The sequence below is a fragment of the Beauveria bassiana genome, assembly GCF_000280675.1.
Source record: "Beauveria bassiana ARSEF 2860 unplaced genomic scaffold BBA_S00031, whole genome shotgun sequence".
NCBI lineage: Eukaryota > Fungi > Ascomycota > Sordariomycetes > Hypocreales > Cordycipitaceae > Beauveria > Beauveria bassiana.
In genome coordinates this window covers 227748-247297 of record NW_007930866.1, presented here as the reverse complement: position 1 = coordinate 247297, position 19550 = coordinate 227748, and the positions used below count along the sequence as shown (strand labels likewise).

At 55.2% G+C, this 19550-nt stretch overlaps 6 protein-coding genes across 6 annotated transcripts; 3 read left to right on the top strand and 3 right to left on the bottom strand.

Moving 5' to 3' along the window:
* Positions 1–2278: 2278 nt before the first annotated feature.
* On the top strand, positions 2279–3577 carry BBA_08159 (insulin-induced protein; the record flags this gene model as incomplete). Its single annotated transcript, XM_008603256.1, has 2 exons — positions 2279–3133; positions 3209–3577. 2 exons carry the CDS (start codon positions 2279–2281, stop codon positions 3575–3577), a joined length of 1224 nt encoding a protein of 407 aa, XP_008601478.1.
* A 2355-nt stretch (positions 3578–5932) lies between these two features.
* BBA_08158 (ATP-dependent protease La domain-containing protein) lies at positions 5933–7804 on the top strand (the record flags this gene model as incomplete). Its single annotated transcript, XM_008603255.1, has 3 exons — positions 5933–6120; positions 6505–7707; positions 7777–7804. The coding sequence occupies 3 exons, from the start codon at positions 5933–5935 to the stop codon at positions 7802–7804; spliced, it is 1419 nt and encodes a 472-aa protein (XP_008601477.1).
* A 257-nt stretch (positions 7805–8061) lies between these two features.
* BBA_08157 (uncharacterized protein) lies at positions 8062–12390 on the bottom strand (the record flags this gene model as incomplete). Its single annotated transcript, XM_008603254.1, has 4 exons — positions 8062–8640; positions 8720–10178; positions 10855–11261; positions 11449–12390. The coding sequence occupies 4 exons, from the start codon at positions 12388–12390 to the stop codon at positions 8062–8064; spliced, it is 3387 nt and encodes a 1128-aa protein (XP_008601476.1).
* A 1126-nt stretch (positions 12391–13516) lies between these two features.
* Positions 13517–14286, bottom strand: BBA_08156 (mitochondrial import inner membrane translocase subunit tim23; the record flags this gene model as incomplete). Its single annotated transcript, XM_008603253.1, has 2 exons — positions 13517–13588; positions 13645–14286. 2 exons carry the CDS (start codon positions 14284–14286, stop codon positions 13517–13519), a joined length of 714 nt encoding a protein of 237 aa, XP_008601475.1.
* A 1333-nt stretch (positions 14287–15619) lies between these two features.
* On the bottom strand, positions 15620–16889 carry BBA_08155 (PQ loop repeat family protein; the record flags this gene model as incomplete). The annotated part of the gene is made up of 4 exons (XM_008603252.1): positions 15620–16477; positions 16542–16684; positions 16752–16774; positions 16831–16889. 4 exons carry the CDS (start codon positions 16887–16889, stop codon positions 15620–15622), a joined length of 1083 nt encoding a protein of 360 aa, XP_008601474.1.
* Positions 16890–18181: 1292 nt separating this feature from the next.
* BBA_08154 (NUDIX domain-containing protein) lies at positions 18182–19526 on the top strand (the record flags this gene model as incomplete). The annotated part of the gene is made up of 2 exons (XM_008603251.1): positions 18182–18779; positions 18844–19526. The coding sequence occupies 2 exons, from the start codon at positions 18182–18184 to the stop codon at positions 19524–19526; spliced, it is 1281 nt and encodes a 426-aa protein (XP_008601473.1).
* Between the last annotated feature and the right edge of the window lie 24 nt (positions 19527–19550).

The following is a 19550-nucleotide window of genomic DNA, read 5'->3' as shown; positions in this document are numbered from 1 at the left end:
GGCCCACACCAAAGTTACTCCACGCGATACCTCGATGCCATCAAGTTTCAACAAGGCCGCAATTTGGTCTTTGACAATGCATCCATGACCAAACAGTGTGCAACTGATCCTCTTTTCTTCCATTCGCTCAGGCTCGCGAGTGGCAATATCATGAGCTTCTCTTTCTTCAACCTGTCATTGTGCTCGCATCCTTTCGCAAATAAAGTCTCGTAATCGGCGGCCAGATTCGGCTCTCCCTATGTCTGAGCTTGTCGTATTCTCTGTCCCAGAGTCTTGGCTTCCGGTAGCATGACTGGCTCAGTAGTAGGAATCGTCTTCACCCTCCACTAGTTCTTGCGACGCTGACTCTTGCGCTATCGATGAGTCTGTGTGCAGCCCTGGATCATGTTGTGGCTGTGTTTGCTGTTCTGGTTCGGGTCGCGGCTCGGGCCCAGACGTCTGGTCGGCTTCCAGTCCCTGCTCTGGTCCAGACCTCTGTTCTCATCGGATGCCGCTTTGAGCTCGGATTTCTTCTCTAGGCCGGGCTGGGTGTAGATCGCAGAGAAGCTGGTATAGCAGTGCAGGCTAGCTTTACGACGTTGAGGGCACTTCGGGAGCGGGACTCTCTTTGCGAGTCGGCAAAGTGTGGGTTTTGCTATGTTTTGGTCCCTAGGTAGCCTTGTGGCTTTCGTCCGGAGACCTTTCAAGTCGAGTTTCTACTGCAAATGTATATCTACCGATCCTGACACGCCTTCTGGCTGCACTATATTCACAGCGTCAAGCGAATAGGTGGAGAGCTCGCGGGCAAATGATTCTGTCCATGTTTTTTTTTTTGCTGCGGTTCAGCTGGACCCTCCCCAACGTCCGACGGCAGAAGACCTTGTTTTGCATGATTCGTTCACCTAGATGATAAGCGCTGCTGATGTTGCAACGAGGCATGGCACGAAGCTGCCGTCTTGTAAAGGTTGGGTCACAAACAGCCAACAGCCTAGGGTCGAGGCCATTTGGTGTCGGAGATGGACGGGAGCAGCCGCCGGGGGTCTGCAAGGAAGAAGGGGCTGATAGGTCCAAGAGGACGGAGGCTTGACGGGGGTGCAGGACATGGCAATCATGGATGTGCGCGTACTTCGTGGACCTATAGCATAGCAGCAAAGGAACGTCGCCGTCGCGCACTGGGAGCATCGCCAAGCCCCTACCTATGCAGATAGATTTTTACAGCGTGGGGTCGTGAGGCGATCGTGCTACGTGGCACAGCAAGGTGTGCCGAATAATACGACGTATTTGCGGGGTTGGACTTGATGGTGAAGGATGGGGAGACTTTCGGTGCCAATATTGACTCTGCACCTTCGTATAATTATCCAGCTCCGGCGAAAGGGTTGCCTCTTGCCCATGACCATGCAACTCCATCAGTGCCATCACAAGCCCTCTCCCCGCAGTGTCTGACCTCTATGAGCGGGTCGAATAGTGGCACCTGGCACCCTGAATGGCACCTACACCCCACTGTAGATACCGAGGCCCAGGGTGCCAGGCTCAAGATCCGGGTCGGCCGCCACAGACCTTGGTGTGCTTGGCTGGCTGTGCGTGCTGTGGTATCGTCAACATTAGCCTCGCCACGTTTACATCACTCACGGGAGCATATAGAGTACTTGCCAAGTCTTTTTCACTTTGTCAAAAAAAAAAAAAAACGCCGCATCTATTTATTGTCACCATCTAGTCATCTACAAAAGTCGCCGCCGCGCTGCAGTGAGCAGCTCCACCTCGAATCCCCCCTCCGCGCCACCCGCTAACAGGCTTGTACCATCTCACCACCACTAGCTGTTAACGGACTAGCAGGCGACCGAGCAACCAGCGAATCGTCAGTGGCCTGTTAGTAAGGGCACGCTCGTGTCAGAATCCAGTCCAACCTCGCGAAGCCTCATCAGCTGTGCTGTCTCACACTCTGGTGTGCTCCTATTTTCCTTTACCCTCCCTTCCGTCTGACTACATCTTGGTGTCTTTGCCTCCTCGCTCGCTACCTATTTCTTCAGCGCTTCCCTCGAACATCATATTGTCTCCTCTTTCAGCCTCGAAAATCAGACTTTCAGGTCTGCCAGGTACGTGCCGTCTGTCATTTTAAGCTTTTGTGGGTGGCTTGCCAATGTCGCTCGAGAACACATTACGAAAGTTTCCCTTCCTGCTGACGCATAAAACCCAACTGCAGTTTTCTGTGTGCAGCATCCTGCCGCCTGTTGCATCTACTCCTGTTGATACCTGCAGTGCGACGGCAGACGACGATTTTCTTGGTTCCTTTTGACACACCATGTCTGACGACGGTCCTTTACTCGTCCGGCCTGTGCCCCGACGACCCTATACCCTCCACCGACAAAGCGCAACCCCTCCTGACGACGAGGCTCTGAACTGCGACGCCTCCGCCTCCGCCTTCTCGTCCATCGGCACCACCACTTCCTCGCCCGGTCTGCACAACCACCTCGCCGCCGCCCTCGCCGCATGGAGCCGCGGCGGCGACAGCGCCAACCCGTCGGAGCATGCCTCACCCGCCATCAGCCGGCCCGCCTCCATCATGAACCTAACGTCATCGACGCTCTATGGCATTTATTCCCCGACGACCGGTGGCGGCGCGCGCTATCGCGACGACGTCGTCGTGGACGACTCGCCGTGGGGCATGGGTGCGCAGACGCCCATCCGCCGGCCTGGCATCGACGAGCCAACGTTTGCGCTGATGCAAGAGCGCGCGCACCTCGACCGACGACGGTCCTCGTACAAGGGTGGCGATTTGCCCCGCGCGCTGCCCCCGCACATGAGCAGCGTTCAGATCGCAGTGCGCACGGCCGTGCTCTTTGTGCTGGGTCTAGGCTACGGCGCGCTCGTCACGCGTCTGCATGATTCGCATGAGGGCTTGACTGCTGATGGGTTTGTTGAGCCTGGCTTCAACTCGACGTACTTGGGGGTCTGGGGCGTGGCGGGTGTGGTACTAGGCTCGCTGCTGCCTTGGTTTGATGGTGTATGGGAAGCTCGGTACGGTGATGCAGGAGCAGAAGAGAACTGCGCAGCTGCAGATGGCGAGACCTCTCCCAACCAAGCCGTCGACACGGGATTAGACTCTGCGTTGGTGATGCGCGCCATTGGCGCGTTTGTCGGCATAGTATTTGCCATTGTACGTAATCTACCTTGTTTGCTACCTTGGCGCGATGCTTCCTCCTACTCTGTTGCTAACATAGCATGTGTACAGCGCAAACTCGCATGGGACTCGACTTTGCAAATCTCGGCTACACTGGCTCTGGCTAACCCGCTACTATGGTGGCTCATCGACCGCTCTAAACCCGGATTTTTGCTCTCGGCGGCCGTCGGCCTGGTGGGTTCTCTCCTGCTGCTCGGCATCAGTCCGGACATGATGCCGACGCCGTCGCTGCAGATGCTGCGTGACGTAAAATCCGTCAACGGCACCAGCCCCCTCATTCCTGACATCCAGGTCATTGAGACGGGCGTGTGGATGCTGAGTGTGCTGTTCTGCAGCTGTCTCTGCTTTGGCAACATTGGACGACGACTGTTTTGGGGGCGCACGGCAGCGGGCAAGAGTCGTTGGGGCGGCGTGCGATGAAGCATGGGTTTAATTTACCGATTCATAACATTTTTTACGATAACAGGTTACTTGAGCATTCGTTATGGGAATGGCGGCGGTCGTGATTTATTCTGAATAGGCATGTCAGATACCCCAGAGGTGATTCGCACGGCAAATGGCTGCTTGGGACGCGGCAAGGTTTGATTTCCTGGTTGATAGTGCTGTTCTTAGTGTCCTCATCTAGTCTCTTTATCCTTGGTAATTACATCGGCGGGATGGGCGCTCCTGAATAATACTCCTTATGAGCCAACATTGGTCGGGCCAAGTCGGAGGAGAGTGAACTGTCTCGCATAGGGTCCTTCGGTGATGTGAGACCTGCAGCTCAGGACAAGACCAATAGGCATGTCTCGGATTTGTAGAGACGAGGCAGTGTCCACGTGAATGAATCCCACGCCAGCAGATCATAGTGCCTTGTCGTCGCCAGCTACAACAAGGGTGGGTATTACCGGCTGTTGCGGCCGCCGCAGAGTCGTTCAGCCGGCGGTATTTGACCGCTGGCCTCATTATGGAGGCAATTTCTCTTTATATTAGTCCAGATGTGAACGTTGGAGTATGTTTCTATTATTACTTTGTCATTATATATAAGGATATTGTAATCAGAGGTTGAAAGAATATGCGGCGCATGTGACGCCAACGACCGAGTGATGTCGACGGTGAGCCGGGCGCAAAATGCACGACCCGCCGGCATGACATCATAGACAGTGCATTGGCTTGGCTGGCGCTACAATTTGTAAGACGGCATAAAAACAGAGTGTGTGTGAAGGGGCACGAGGGGATACTAGAAAATGATGAGTAAATGGAAATAACAGAGTTGCAGCGCGATTGATAAATACGACACGATGATGGAAGGCTGGGTCAGTTGGTTCGACGAGATTCATCGATTGGTACCCATCAATCCCTGTAATGCTAGCGGGCTACCTCGCTGTAATTCGCAGCGAGAATGGGAAAGGCAGTTGTGGCAGTCAAAAGAGCAGCTGAAATTGAGCAAAATGGGGTCGGTCTGGGTCATTCCGAGTCAAATCACAAGGTACCTACTTGGTAACTAACTACCTGGGAAGATGGCTTGTACCTATGTAGGGCGCCGACAGCGGGCGAGACCCTGAAAAACAAAAGCAAGCCCGAGCGTGGTCGGACTGGACCAGCAAAGTGTGCGGGGGAAAGAGCGATGGATGACAGGCGTCCATTAAATAATTATTACTTTTTTTTAAAAAAAAAAAAAAAAAAAATTAGGCAGGCACGGCAGTGGGCAAGTATTAGCATGATTACCAAAGGCTAGCGCCGTAAAGGAATGGCAAAGCCTCCACCAAACAGCACTGCACATCATCATACATTCAAACACTAACTAGCTAATAAGGTAAAAAGGCCTTGTCAAGCCTCAAGCCACACGAGCCAACCGACGACGGCGTACAGCAAACGATTTTCAACGGGCAGAAGCTTCGTCTCTCAAACTGTATACGAACTCCTGTCGTCAACCTCGCTTCTCATTGTCTCCAAGTTGCACTGCCCACCAACTGTCAGCCCCAACCCAATCAATCGTCATCGGCACGACGCCGCACACACACACACACACAACTCATTTATTATAACCGTTTGATGCTTAGCTCCGCCTCTCCCTTTTTACAGGGTCTAAGATTAGTCGACGATGTCATGCCATCTACACCCGCTTTTTGTATGACCATTTTTGCGCCTGTCGCCCATCATCAATCAGACCGTCTCCGACTTTCCCACCCTAGGCTGTCTCAACTCGACATTGTCCTCGTCGTTTTGAACTCGCTTTTTGTTCTCTTCTTTTAAAAGAGAGGGGAACCCCCCTTGGCTTATTCGTCACGTCACCACCAATTCTGTGTCTTGCTGTCACCTCTACGCTAACCAGACAAAAAGCCATTGTCGACAAATCAGTCCGACGCGCGCGCACACCAATCCGCTCCAGCCAGTCTTCGGTCCACTTGCCAGTACACTCACTCTGTACAACAACTACATCATGACATTCGCCCCGACATACTGCGCCTCCACATGCTCCGCGACTCAGTAAAAAACGCTCTAGCAGATACCTTTTTTTCTTCACATCTCAACCTCAAGAGTCGCTACTTCCTTTTGTTGCATGCTCTGAAACTCTCGGCCCTCCTCGGCACGACTTGCCACGACTCAGCGCCTGCGCTTCATCCGTCCTCTCCCCGGATACTGCTTCGACAACAGCCGCAACAACCCGTGGACGCTTCAACCGCGTCACTCCTTGCACACTTTTGCCTCTTTTCCAACTACCTTCTAGGCGGACCATCGCGCTTCTTTTACTGACTGGCGGAAAACTGGCGCCTACTTACCCTTTTCCTATTCATGTCGTCTGATGCCTCGCGGCAGGTTGCCACCCCGAGGCTCGACTCTCAATTCTACCATGCAACCAGCCCCATGGCCGACCTGACCCCTGCATCTACAGACGCTCCTCGCAAACTCGACGAATATCCTTTTCCAGCAGCGCCACAATCCGTCAGACCAATGTCCGCCCCCGACGTCCCAGAGCCAAGGTCCGCCGCGCCCCAGCCAGCCGGCTTCCTATTACAAGACGTCATCCACCTTTTTCATTGCCCATTGTGCAAAAAGCTCTTTCAAGAGCCCGTCACCCTCCCCTGTGGTAGGAGTATATGCAAACCATGCATCCCACAGGCTCATGTCCGAAGTCGCATATCTTACCCGGCTGTAGTCGACAGACTAGAGGGATTTCGCTGTCCCTTTTCGTCTTGCACAAAGGAGCATACGCTTGGAGACTGTGGTGTTGATGTCACGCTCAACAAACTGTCTGAGCATATTCGACACGCGATTGGCCTTCAAGGGTCAGCCGCTATCACTCGGCCAGTCGATGACGTCGCAACTCGGATACAAAATACTACATCAAAGATTTCTCAATCAAGGTCCACCGACAGTAATACCGAGGCAGACCAGGACCATAAACCATCCCAACAAACGGCACCCGGACATGAGTTTATCAATGAGGACCGCGGCAACAATAACTCGCAAGATACGTCCTCGTTCGCGCAGACCCAACGCGTCGCTCGTTCAGAGCTCGACTGCCAAGTTTGCTACGCCCTATATCACGACCCATTAACTACCGGCTGCGGCCACACTTTTTGTCGGTCCTGCTTGCACCGGATCCTTGACCATTCACGATACTGCCCCATCTGTCGTCGTCGACTATCCATCAACCCGCTTCTCAACCGCGCATCATGTCCGTCCAACGCTTCTCTGACAAGAATTATCGAAACCTTTTGGACCGACGAGCTCGCTTCCAGAAAACGCGCTGTTGAAGCCGAGGAGGCCGCGCGCCTCCAGGACTTTGAAACTCCACTCTTCGTCTGCACCCTAGCCTTTCCACAGATGCCCACGTTTCTCCATGTCTTCGAGCCCCGGTACCGTCTGCTCATACGCCGCGCCCTCGAAGGCGACAAGACGTTTGGCATGGTGCTGCCCAAGCGCCCGCGGCAGCCCGGCGATGCCCACTTTCACGAGCTCGGCACGCTGCTGCGCATCGAAAATGTGCAGTTCTTCCCAGACGGCCGCTGCCTCATTGAGACAGTCGGTCTCTCCCGATTTCGCGTACAGCGGCATGGCGTGCTCGACGGTTACACCGTGTCATCTGTGCAACGGATCGATGACATTAGCCTAGAAGAAGAAGAGGCTACCGAAGCTGCCGAGATGGCTGCAGCAGCTGCTGCCGATGCCACCCCATTTCCGCCGCCGCCAGACGCCGTACCCCGCCACAGCGACGACGGCTCCGCGAGCGGCGGCTATGCTTCCAGCACGTCGACAACGCCGGGAGCAGCACGACCCACCATTACCGTGCCGAGCTTGGAGACGATGACGACGCAGGACCTCATGCAGCTGGCTACCGATTTTGTCGGACGCATGCGCGACCAAAGCGTACCTTGGATGACGGACCGTATGCTCGCCATTTACGGTGCATGCCCCGTACAAGACCCATCCATCTTTCCATGGTGGCTGGCCAGCGTTCTCCCGGTCAAGGACGCGGAGAAGTACCGTCTGCTGGGATCGGCCAGCGTACGCGAGAGGCTCAAGATTTGCTGCAAGTGGATCATTGAATGGGAGACGAGAACATGGTATGCCGCCCGCGACGTTTTGGTCCGAAACAAATAAAGTAAAGTGACCAATAGTTGACACGTTTTCAGGTCTTTCAACTCGTGTTCCATTCTATAATGGCTGGATACTTACTTACTTTCGTCACTGAACAAACTGACGGATAGCTAAGCGAGCGTCGTCTTTTATTTTGTATATACATGCACAATCTATTACGGGGTATAAACCATGAGCGTCCATCACCTCCCCGACTTTTCATAATTAGCGTCCACGAAAGTACCTACTTATGCAATACTATACACATTTAGCACCATCTCTTCCTTGACCATGCAGCGTCACTGAAGAAAACGGCAATCGGAACATGAAAACATCAAGGATTACCAGTTTTCTGCAGCGCCACCGGTGCTCTGTGCCATGCTCGGATCGCACCATGCAGGCCTCGGACCTACGGGGTCTACGGGATCCCACGATCCGGGTATACCTGGCGTTACGTTGGTGGCATCTCCCGCCGGCGGCTCGCTACCAGGGGGGTTGTCCCACGTATTGCCGCTAGTATTATTATTATTGCTGTTGTTGTTGTTGTTGTTGTAATCCCAACTATTGCCGCCTCCAGCATTGCTGGGGTCATTGTTGTTGGTAGCTTCCCAGGTGTTGGTCGTGGTGCCCGCATTGGCGTCGTTGGTGGCGGTCGTGTTCCAGTCATTATTGTTATTAGCCGCACCGTCGTTCCACATTGTGGCATCTGCTGCGGGCGTGCTGCTGCTGTTGTTGTTATTGTTGTTATTGTTATTATTGCTATCCCTGCCAGATTCATTGACGTCGGTCGTGTTTGGTGCCGCCGCTACCGCCGACGCGGACTTGGCAGGGCTGTTGCGGTGGCTGTTGGCGGCGCTGCGGAGCTCGGCGGCGGTTTTGCTCGGAGTGTAGTACGGGCTCGTAGTTTTCTTATCGTCAATCTGTTTTTTTTTGTTAGAATTTTGCTCATCTTGACACACACTCTCCCCAGAGATAACAGATTCCAGGGGCCATGCATACCTTGCTTGTGGGAAGCACATTGTTTCCGCCAGTCTTGTCGTCCGCGTGGCTTACACTCGGCGTCATGCCCGCAGCGGGACTGCACTTGCTAAACGCGCCTTTTGTAAACTGCCCCCCGCCAGCACCTGCTGCGGTAGCATCCTGTGCCTGCTGCTGATACATGGGATTCATTACAAACGGCGGGAACCCCGGTGGCTGCGGCTGCTGCGGCGGCGGCGCATACAGCCCCGCCCACGGGTGTCGCGGCTGCTCCCCGGACGCTGGCTGATGCTGCTGCTGCTGGAACCCGTAATAGTAGGGATTCTGCGTCGGATGCGGCATGCCGATCGGTAGCGGCCGTCCACTCGCCTCGCGCCGCGGATACAGGGACCAGCCCCTGGCCGCCGCCGCCTGCGGATTATGGTTGCCGTACACGGGTCCGTAGTAGACGCGCATGACGTTGGCGGCGGCGTCGTAAAAGGCATTCGGCGGCGGGTCGTCGGGCGTCTCGACGACGTCCTCGGTCTGCACGACCTGCGCGCGGATTGGGGCGATGAGGTTGGGCCGCCGCGCGTGAGGGCCGGGAAAGGCGGAGGGGTAGTATGGCGAGGACGCAAACGCGGACGCGGATGGGGATGACTTGTGATGGTGCTGAGCGGCGGCTTTTCCTTTAGCCTCTTTTTCCTGTTCCTTGTTTGCTTCAGCGGCCGCGGCGGCTTTCTTCTTATCCGCTTTCGTCTCGGAGGCTGGCTTTTTTGCTGGCACTTCCTCATCGGTCGTCTCCTTACCCGACTCGGAGGCCTCGTCGTCGGCATCAGAACTGTCCTTCTTCTTGCCCTTTGTCTTCTTCTTCTTCTTCCCCTCCTCCTTCTGCTGCTGTTTCTGCTTCGTATCCGTCTTCTTCTTGGCTTCCTTCTGCTTAGCCGGCTTTTCATCCTCCGACGCCGAGGCAGAGTCCTCCGACGCATCGCTGCTGTCCTCTGCCGATTCGTCCTTTGCCTTGGTGCCCTTCTTCTCCTTGCGCCGCCTCTTGACGCACCGCGAGCACTTGCACGTCGGGTGCGGTTCACCGTCGCTCTCGCTCTCGCTCTTGCCCTTGGCGTCGTCGTCTTTCGTCTTGGCGTCGGATGAAGAAGCGTCGGACGAGGACTCGCCGTCGGAGGAGCTTTCAGCCAGCGTGGCCGAGCTGTCCGAGTCGTCGCTCTTGGGCTGCTTCATTGCTGATTTCTTGGCGCTCTTTTTGTCGTTCTCGAAGCGAACCTTCTTCACGACGGCTTCACCGGCTTCTTCATCTTCTGCTGCCGCTGCATTGGAGGCGGCTACTGCTTTTCCAGATCGAGGAAATGTGATTTTCAGCGTATCTTCTTTCCTCTCATCGTCGGTTGTCACCTCGACGCGAATCACATCTTGCGGGGGCGGAGGAGCAGGCGCAGCGGGCTTGGGTTCTGGCTTCGGTTTGGGGTTGAGAGCGCGGCGAGCGCTGGGCAATGGTCCGCCAATGACCCATTCGCAATAGAGTAGCGGACCGGTATTCTTCTTGCGAGCCATTAGATTGATTATAGGAGCAATAGCAACTGTGCATGGGCTCAGCCACTCGCAAGACGAAAATGAAGAGCAGGGGGTTGGAAAGTACTGGATATTATCAAGAAGCAGAAGAGCCAGTAACTGCCCTTCCGTTCGTCGAGTCGGGCTGCCAGCTGGCAACATCTGCTTTGTTGACTGAAACCGGCAGTCATACAATTACAAACGGAGCTGACTTGCTCAAAGAACAACATCTCAGGCGCAATTCTCGGAGCACAAGTGAATAAAGAGACGATTTAGCGAGTGTAATCAGTGCTCAACAGCAGTTTCTGTACTCAATGCTGCTTTCCTTAATCCTACTAGGGCTTTGCAAATTAAACGAATAGCTCTCAGTCTTTCTCCTTCGACTCTTTGTAGTTTTCATTCCAATCCTGACTTTTGTCTTTGCACTTCGGACCTGGTTCCCGACTCGACATTATTCACACCATTTTCAATCGACCGCCAGTCATGTATTTTTGAAACAGAAAATCAAGACTTGCATTTGCAATTATTAGCTGTGTACGTCCGAAACAGGTTTCAAACTCACCTAGTCCGGAAGTCGAACGGCATAGAACCAGCCTTCGTCGGTGACATACCAGCGGCAGTCACCCATGTGGTCAATAGTAAACCTGTTGCGCTGGGTCCAGTTCCCGTCAACTTCACGAACATAATAAAAGCGCGAGGGGTCGTCGTCTGCGGGCTTGAACTCCTGAGGCTCAAAGAGCTTGTTGGCGTGCGCAAACTGCAGCTGCCGCAGCGTCTCCTCCCCCTGGGTGCGCCCCAGACCAGACACGTCGGGGGGGTTGCCATTACCTGCAATGACGGGGATGCCGACGCCACAGCTCATAAACGGCTGCGGAGCCCCCTGCATCACGCCGGGCGGAGCTTGACCGGCAATGTAGACGGGCTGCTGCCCGGGGGTCATCGGCTGGGCGAGCATAGCGGGCTGCTGAGCAATGACGTATCCAGGCTGGCCGACAGGCACGGCGCTGTAGGCAGGCTGCTGAAGTAGATGTTAGCATACAGTTTGCGTATATTGAGCGCCGAGGGGCATGAAAATGGTGTGCATTCGGGGTGATCGGATAGTAATTGGGGCCCCTTGAGACAAAGGCCAGCTATGTTGGGCTTTCACTTGGAAGTCCAAAGAGCTGAGTTGATGCATTGGTATCATCATCGGCCACCCTGCACACTGCTCTTGAGAGGACACTTGCATAGTAGTTGAAGCCTTCGTTGTAAAACGTCTTTGGCATAAAGACGGTGAACGAGGGAGGGCAAGGATCTGCTGGAGCGTAAACAAACTGCAAAGAGGGAGGACCGACTTGAGGCACCGGCGCCGCGTCAAAGCGAGGCACGTAGACGTGGGGAATAGGGCCAAAGGTGGTATCAGGCACCGGCGGCTGAAAGTTGACGCCGGTCGACGGTGGACCGGCGTTTTGGTAATAAGCCATGATTTTGTTGTCCCGGCCAGCAGCAGCAGCAGTACCAGCGACGAAAGCAGATGTGTTGTGGTGGCGATGATGGTAGGGCAGGCGGTGATGCAAGTCTGGAAGAGGAGAGGAAGAAGGGGCAGAAGCACGAGGGGGCAGAAAGTGATGATGGTGAAAATGATGAACAAGGGTGAGAAATACCGGGTGGCAGATGTTGTTAAAGGCAGCATAGTGAGGAGGAACAGCCGTCGGATAGAAGTGAGCGCCAGCTGGCGCACCGTTTGCAAACACAGGCACTCCAGGCTGCTGCCAGTATCCTCCTCCTCCGTTTGGAGGCAAATGGTACTGCGGCTGCTGCTGCTGGTAATACTGCTGCGGCTGGTTGAGACTCATGCGCGGATCGGCGCTGGTGTACCACTGCCCGGGCCCAAACTGGCCGGGCGGCGCGCCGACTTGCGGGAAGCTCGTGGGCTGGTTGTCGACAGGAGCAGATTTTGACGATGTCTGCTGTTGCGATCTTCTGGGGGATGCTGCCTGAGTAGCCCCCGGGCTGTTGGGCGCAGAGGAGGCCTGCGGCGGAGGAGGATACGGCTGCTTCCCGCCGCCGTTGGTCGTCTCAAAATGGACTTGCTTGGCGTGCTGGCCGGGCGGATGGTGCTCCTTGCTCTTGCGCGGCGGATTGCCGGGATCCTCGACGTCGGGCATCGTGGAAACGACACCGATTCCACGCAGGAATTGGGGGTGATGCCGAGGGCACTGGTTTTGCAGACCCGCGAGCGCCTTGTAGACAGAGAGAACGAAGTTGTGGACGCGGGATCTGTAATGGCCGAGGGCGAGAATGGGCATATCCCAAGAACAGATGATATGCCAGAGGAAAAGACGAGAATGATGAACAAGTTGTGACAGACTTTTGCCGGGTCAAAACAAGAGCAAACGCAGCAACTCGCCGGTCCAGAGGCCGGCGGTGGCTAGCAGAGCTGGGACTGCTGAAAACTTTTTCAGGCAATAAATGAGTGCAACGGAAGAGAGCATTCAAATACCAGAGCGATGTAAACGAGGTTGTTGTAAACAGAGATGCTGCTGTTGCTGCTCCATCGGCAACGAGATCAAGAAAGGCCATCACTTACAAGCTGCTGCAGTTGCCACGATGCCCCGTCGTTGACCCAGACGGACTGCTCGGGCATTCTATCGAGGGGATCTTGGTATTCTGTCCAAGTCCATGGAAAGCATTTGCACATGCTGGGCTGGCAAAAACAGAAGGATACGTATGTTGTTTGCGGCGAGTCCCTCACAACCTAGACAGAGCATGACAAAATAAACTTAGGCCATGCCACTGCCAACACCGAAATTCACAACTCAACCAAAATGTCACAGTCTAACCTGGCAACCCCTCACGCAAACGCATCGTTGCACTCACTTGCTGTTCAGCATCCTCTAAACCCAATTGCATGAATAGTATTGACGACCAACGCCGTGGCCTAAATGGTCTAATGCTCGCTGACCCGTGCCAGATTGTTAATATACATTTTTTCTTTTCGAAATGAACTCAATGGGGAGGAGAGTTTTCGTATCCACAGCCATTCACATCCCAAAGGCCTCACCAACTTCCTGTAAGTTCTTGTCGGTATGTGTTCCTCTTCTATCGCGCAAAAATGGTATACAAAGGCGCTGCCCGACCGGGGCAAAGCCTCTTGGAAATAAAACAATAATAAAATTACCCAGAGGAGCCGTATGAAATCATGTCCTGCGGATGCCACGTCTCAAGAATTTCGACGTTTGTACCCTTCTTCTCTCCTTTTCGTAACTATGTGAGTTCCGTTTTTTTCGTGTTTTACAGGGTCTCGAGCTCGGTAGAGGCCGAGGGGACGGGCTCGGGGACAGCGAAGATAGATCGTCGGGCAATCTAGAAACATGTTAGCAACGCGCCCAGCATCAGGCAAGAGAAGCATCAAGACATACCGCCCAAGCGGCCGCAACAGAGCCGACGATGCCTCCAGAAATCATCATCGGGCGCAAACCACGCGTGCTCTTGAAAAGCATGCCGCTAAACACGCCCGCGGCGATTGAGTTGGCGGCGTCGTGCTTGCCGCGGTAGTACCCAATGAGCGAGTTGAACATGTTGTAGATAATCGCCACGACGCCGGCCGAGTTGCCGAGAAATGGGCCGCGTCTCGTGATGGCATTGAGCGTTGCGTTGAGGCGCAGCTTAGGGGGCTGGCCGGCCGACTTGCGCAGGCCCTCCTGGAGACCCCATGCGCCACCGATGGCGAGGCCCGAGACGTACGTGGTGCCGGTGCCGTAGCACAGGTCGTCGGTGAAGCCGCGCGAGGGGATAACCGATTGCCCACCGGGAAGGTCCGACAGCGCCGAGTCCTCTAGCGACAGGTACTCGAGCGTATCCTTGTTGAGGCCCGCGAGCGGGTGCAGCTGCGACGGGTCGGCAAAGGCGCTGCTCTGGAGAAAGGACTCGACGCCCTGGCCTTCGGTCGGGTCGTAGATTGGAGAGGAGGAGGAGGCTCCGAATGTCGTCGTGGGCTCGGGCTGCGACTGCTTCTGTTGCGGCTTGTTGCCGGTGGAAAAGGCGTTCCAGAGGGACGACATGGCGGGCGGGCGGGCGACGAGTATTAAAAGGGGATAGGTTACAATGCTGGTTAAGGAAAAGAAAATTTGCGCGACGGGTAGAAGACGAGATGAAGAAATGGGCGTGTCGTCGTCGTCAGAGGTCGCGAAGCCGAAGATGCGATGGCGAGATGGATGACATGAGCCGATCAGGATGGGTTAGATGGCTACAGTAGAAATTTTTGGAAGCCTTCCGAGCAGGCCCGCGATTAGCTGAGCTACTGGCCCCCTAGGAAGCGCCAGCACCACCGAGGTCGCAATGGAGTGCCGCACGTGATGTCAAGAAAAATCAACCGCTGAGATGACAGAAACATTCTTTGCCAGCAATGGAGATTTAAGTACCAAATTAATGGCATTCGTAATGGCTGATTCGCCTTACCATATGATTGACATGGTTTTAACTCGCATGAGCACTTCACTGCGCGCTGGTAGCAGAGCCGCAAGACTACGTTGGAAGCTGCTCTGAATAGCGTCAAAAGTTTTACAGACATAGACTTTCGACTCCAACTCGCTCCCAATTCCTCAACCCTTGCACCTCCTACTCCTCCTCCCCCCTTCTCTAACACTACTCGACGTATGTGTATTCGTAGGACTCATCAAATTCCTTCGTCGTGATATAGGATATCGGGATCCGCCCACAGTCAAGTGCCCTCGGTGGAAAGGTGACGGCGAAATGGCTGATTGGGAAGGCAGATCACTTTTACTCTGGGTGGCCGGGAACGGAAGAAGACCCACAGAGAATCGTTGGGTAGCCCTCAGTCAAGCCGCATTGTATGCGGAGCCTCCGTGAATTATTAAAACACTTGACGGTGTAGAAATAACCCTTACTGATGATGAGGAAAGAAAAGAAGAAAAGAAAGTTAAAAAGTGAAGAGGGACGAAGGCTTTTTATTCTGGCAGAGGTGGTGTGGGGACGCTAGTCTGTTTAGGGACTCTGCCATTGGCAACCGACTTGGAGCTCTGAGAATGGAGCAGAGAATTCTAACCCATGCCTGTTGGAGAGCAGAGATTTCACGATGCTGCTGCTGATGAATGTAAAATTTTCATAATGGACAGGGATACGGTATAGTACACCAATTTGATATAGGTTGCCCAAATTATACATATCCTTGTAAGCGCAGCGTGCCAGGGCTGAGTGCAGCTCTTCCTCTATCCATCCCTCTTTTCCCTCGTTACCAACGCCTTGAATCAAGATGCCTCCCAGAACCCTTTTTTGTCATGATTTTCCCAAATTACAAATCGCTGTTACTATCACCCGTGTACAAGATTAAATCAGAAGAGCAAAGAATGAAAACATCGACATTGTCAGCGCAGATTAGCGTTGGCTCGAGTCGTTGCGTTGCAGCAAAGGTCGCTGATCCCAAGTCTCTGTCGGCTGCACGCGACCATTGCTGTTGCCGTTACCGAGACCATTAGCTTGAACGCTCTCCGGCACGCGCTCCTCTTCATATTCAGACAGGTACTGCTCGTCGTCATCCCTCTTATAGATAAAGTACTGAGCGAACACGCCAAAGTCCATGAATAGCGTCACAAGCGCCCCAGCCAGCCAGCTGAGGTTGACGAGCATGTACTTGCCGTATATCTGGCCGGCCTCGCCATGCTTGCAGCGCCTCGCGCCGCACTTGGGCTCAAACGCAAAGATGGAGAGCACGTAAGTAATGTTGCCCAGACAGGCAAAGAGGAAGAAGAGCATGCTCAGGCCGTCGGTCGTCTTGCGGCGGTAGTTGAGAATGAGCTGGGGCATGCGCGAGGCAATGTAAGCGACGGCGCACAGGTATCCGAAAAGCTGGCCGACCAGGTTGAACTTGAGCGTGTCGTTGCTGTTTTCCGGCAGGTCCTCGCGCGGGCCCTTGGCACGCTCGCCCAGGAACCAGCCGAGCACGCCGGCGGCACAGACCATGAGCACGATCAACGAGTTCCATAGGACGGTCTGGGCGACAGTCGGGGCGGGCTGCGGTTCCTTGGTGTCGGAAATGTGTGGCACGGCGGGCGAGAGCCCAGTCCAGTCGGAGCCTCTGCGTTCTTGCGTTGCGTCGAGGAGGGCGGTACGCTCGTTTGGTCCGTTGTCCGGCTTGGGGGCGGGCGTAGGGTCTTTCCATGTAAAGCCGCGGTAGTAGAAGCACTGCAGAAGCAGCACGATATCGGCAAGAGTATAGTAAATGGCCAGGATGATCTGTAGAGGGAGATGTTGGTGAGCTCGTGCGCAGTGAAGGCGGGTTAGATCTAGCAAGACGCACCATTGTAGGCAAGACGCCCTGCATGACGGCCCCGATAATGTTGAAGACATCGCCGAGAAGCCAGACAATGATGAATTGGATCGAGAGAGCATCGGCATTGCCACGCTGAAAGTTTTGGAGAATCTGCGGAGAGAAGACGACGACTGTGTGAACAAGCTGTCAGTAACTATCGGACGGCGGGGTGGTGGGACGGATGGACGGGCAGCGTACCCCAGCAAGCAATGGAGATTGATCTATGGGAGTGTTAGAGAGCAGTTGCAAGTATTTGCAGTTGATAATGGGCACTTACCCGCAAATGCCAGAGATTGCCTCGACATCGAGGTGAAAGGTCGAGGCCGGGGGAGCCATGACGTCGACCAGCCGTGCAGAAGCGAACTGTGAATAGTGGTGTTGGACGAACGAATCGGCGCAAGGCTACCTGTTGCGCTACGAGCTGAAAAGCGCAATCATGCGAGCAAGGGCGATTGTCGGAAATGATTTCGGATCAAATGTGAGAGACAAGGCGGAATGCAGATTGAAATCATTGAAAGCATGCCCGAAAAGAAGCAAGTAAGAAGGAGGAGGCGAATTGGCGGCGGGCACGACGAAATCAAAGATGGGGCAGCGGGACAATTGAGATTTTATGGGCTCTGTAATTATCGGTAGTTTAGAATTTTTTTTCCTCTCCGTCTCGATTCCGTTTTTAGCAAGTCCCGGCTGGGCAAGGGTTGAATGGATTCTGGTTGTGTGACTTTGGAGGCGCATTTTTTTAGCGGAGCTAATAAAGTAATTTTAGCGTGGCGATGGGAAGCTTTTTCGATGGCAGCCACTGGCGCGACAAGTCAAAATCGAGGTGAAATTCGACAAGTTAACCGAGATGACTTGGGTTATACGGGCGCTGAAAGTCGCCGTCGAGTAGTTCTGATGCCACAAGAATCAGCGTGTATAATCCGCCATTCGTTGCATCTTGGACGCTTGAAACGGTATGGTGCAACTGCTTGAGCTGGTCAAGGTACGAAGCCGGCCTTGTACTACCCCAGCCGAGGCCGTGTCTGCGGTCTTGGCAAACTGTCAATGACGGCTGAAAAGCCTTTGTTTTCAGCTCGGCTTTGCATCCGTTCGCTTTCACCTTGATTCTTTGTGCCTGGGCAATCGAGATACGCGATGTTGAATGACAAAATGGGCATCCATCTCGATAAGAAAGAAGGGAAAAAAGCACATGACCATTTTTGATCTGCAAACTTCATCCGCCGTCAGCTAAGATGCATTCACCACTACCAGCGCCACTACCAGCACCACTACCCACTACCACCACTATCGGACTATGTTGACGCTCCCATTTCCGGCCCCCGCGATCCGCTCAACCAGCTAACCACCGTCTACCTCTCTCTACTCACCATGTCGCTCAATTACTCATCCGCGGCCCCTCCAACAAAGTCCGCTTCCCATGATGCCATTACTCTCCCATCTTGCTAGAAATACAATTCACAGAATTCACGCTAATGATATCACATTGTGCTGGTCATTATTTCAACCATAACCCCGCTACCTAATCATCGATCGACTCACGATAGCTCCCCCCCACCATTCAAGTCTTCCTTGAACCTACCTACCGACTATACCCTCAACATCACTCTCTCCCCCTTCCCTCCTCTCCCGCCATGCCGTCACCGCCCGTCAAAGTGATGCTCCCCGTCAACCCCGCCCTCCAAGCCGACGACTCCATGCTGACGCGCAAGTTCGGCCCCGAGGTCGTCAACTACTACTCGGGCACCCGCCTCAACCGCTACTCCTTTCTCCGCGCCGACGCCGCCTTTCTGCGCCGCGCCGCCCTCGCCCCCGCCGCCCGCTACGTCGCCCTCAACAACCTGTCCGCCGTCGCCGTCGACAAGTCCCAGCTCGCCACTTTTTCCTTTGACGACGTGAAGCCGCTGATTGGCGCCGAGCCCGCCATCGCCCTCGAGGAGAAGACGGCCATTGCTCGATTTGACTCCGGCAAGGCCTCGCCGCTGGTCGTCTTTCTCGGGCTGGTGGAACAAGGCTCGATTGGCGGCGAAGCGGCCGCGGCGGATACCGCGGAGACGGTCGAGATTGAATCGGCAACGCACGGCACGGTAAAAGCCCAACCGTACTTTGCCGTCGATGTCACGCCCAGAGATTCGTACAAGGAGGCCGCCGAGGCCTTTCAAAAAACGTTTGAAGCTCGCGGGCTGTCCCTTGAGACGAATCCACGCGCCATGACTCTGCTCCCCGAGCACGGTACGTCCATACTCCGAGACCTCTTTGCCTTCGCCTTCCCTCGACTAACCGAGATACTCCCTAGCCTCCATATACGCTCAGGCCCGGTCCATGATTGACTGGAACACGCGCAACCGCTTCTGCGCCGGCTGCGGCGGCCGCAACCTCTCCATCCAGGCCGGCTACAAGCGCGTGTGCCCGCCCGCCGACCTCGCCGCCGGCAGTCCGCCCCGCGACGACGACTGCCCCACGCGTCGCGGCGTCTCCAACCTGTGCTTCCCGCGCACCGACCCGACCATGATCGCTGCTGTGCTCTCCGCCGACGGCAAGCGCATCCTGCTCGGCCGCCAGGCCGCCTGGCCCCCGCAATGGTTCTCGACCCTCGCCGGCTTCCTCGAGCCCGGCGAGTCCATGGAGGAGACGGTCCGCCGCGAGGTCTGGGAGGAGAGCGGCGTCCGCGTCGGCCGCGTCGTCATCCACTCCACCCAGCCCTGGCCCTACCCCTCCAGCCTCATGATCGGCGCCATCGCCCAGGCCCTCCCCGGCGGCGAGGATATCATCCTGCACGACAAGGAGCTCGAGAGCGCAAGGTGGTTCAGCCTCGACGAGGTCAGGGTCGCGCTGGCGAGGGGTGGCAGCGCGCTCGGTGGGCCAACGCCCCGGGACTACAAGGACGGCGACTTGCGAGTGCCCCCGCCCCAGGCCATTGCTCATCAGCTCATGAAGGCCGTTGTCGAGGGCAGGTTTACGGGCGCGTCCAAGATTTGATCACGTTCCGTCAGAAGTAAGTGT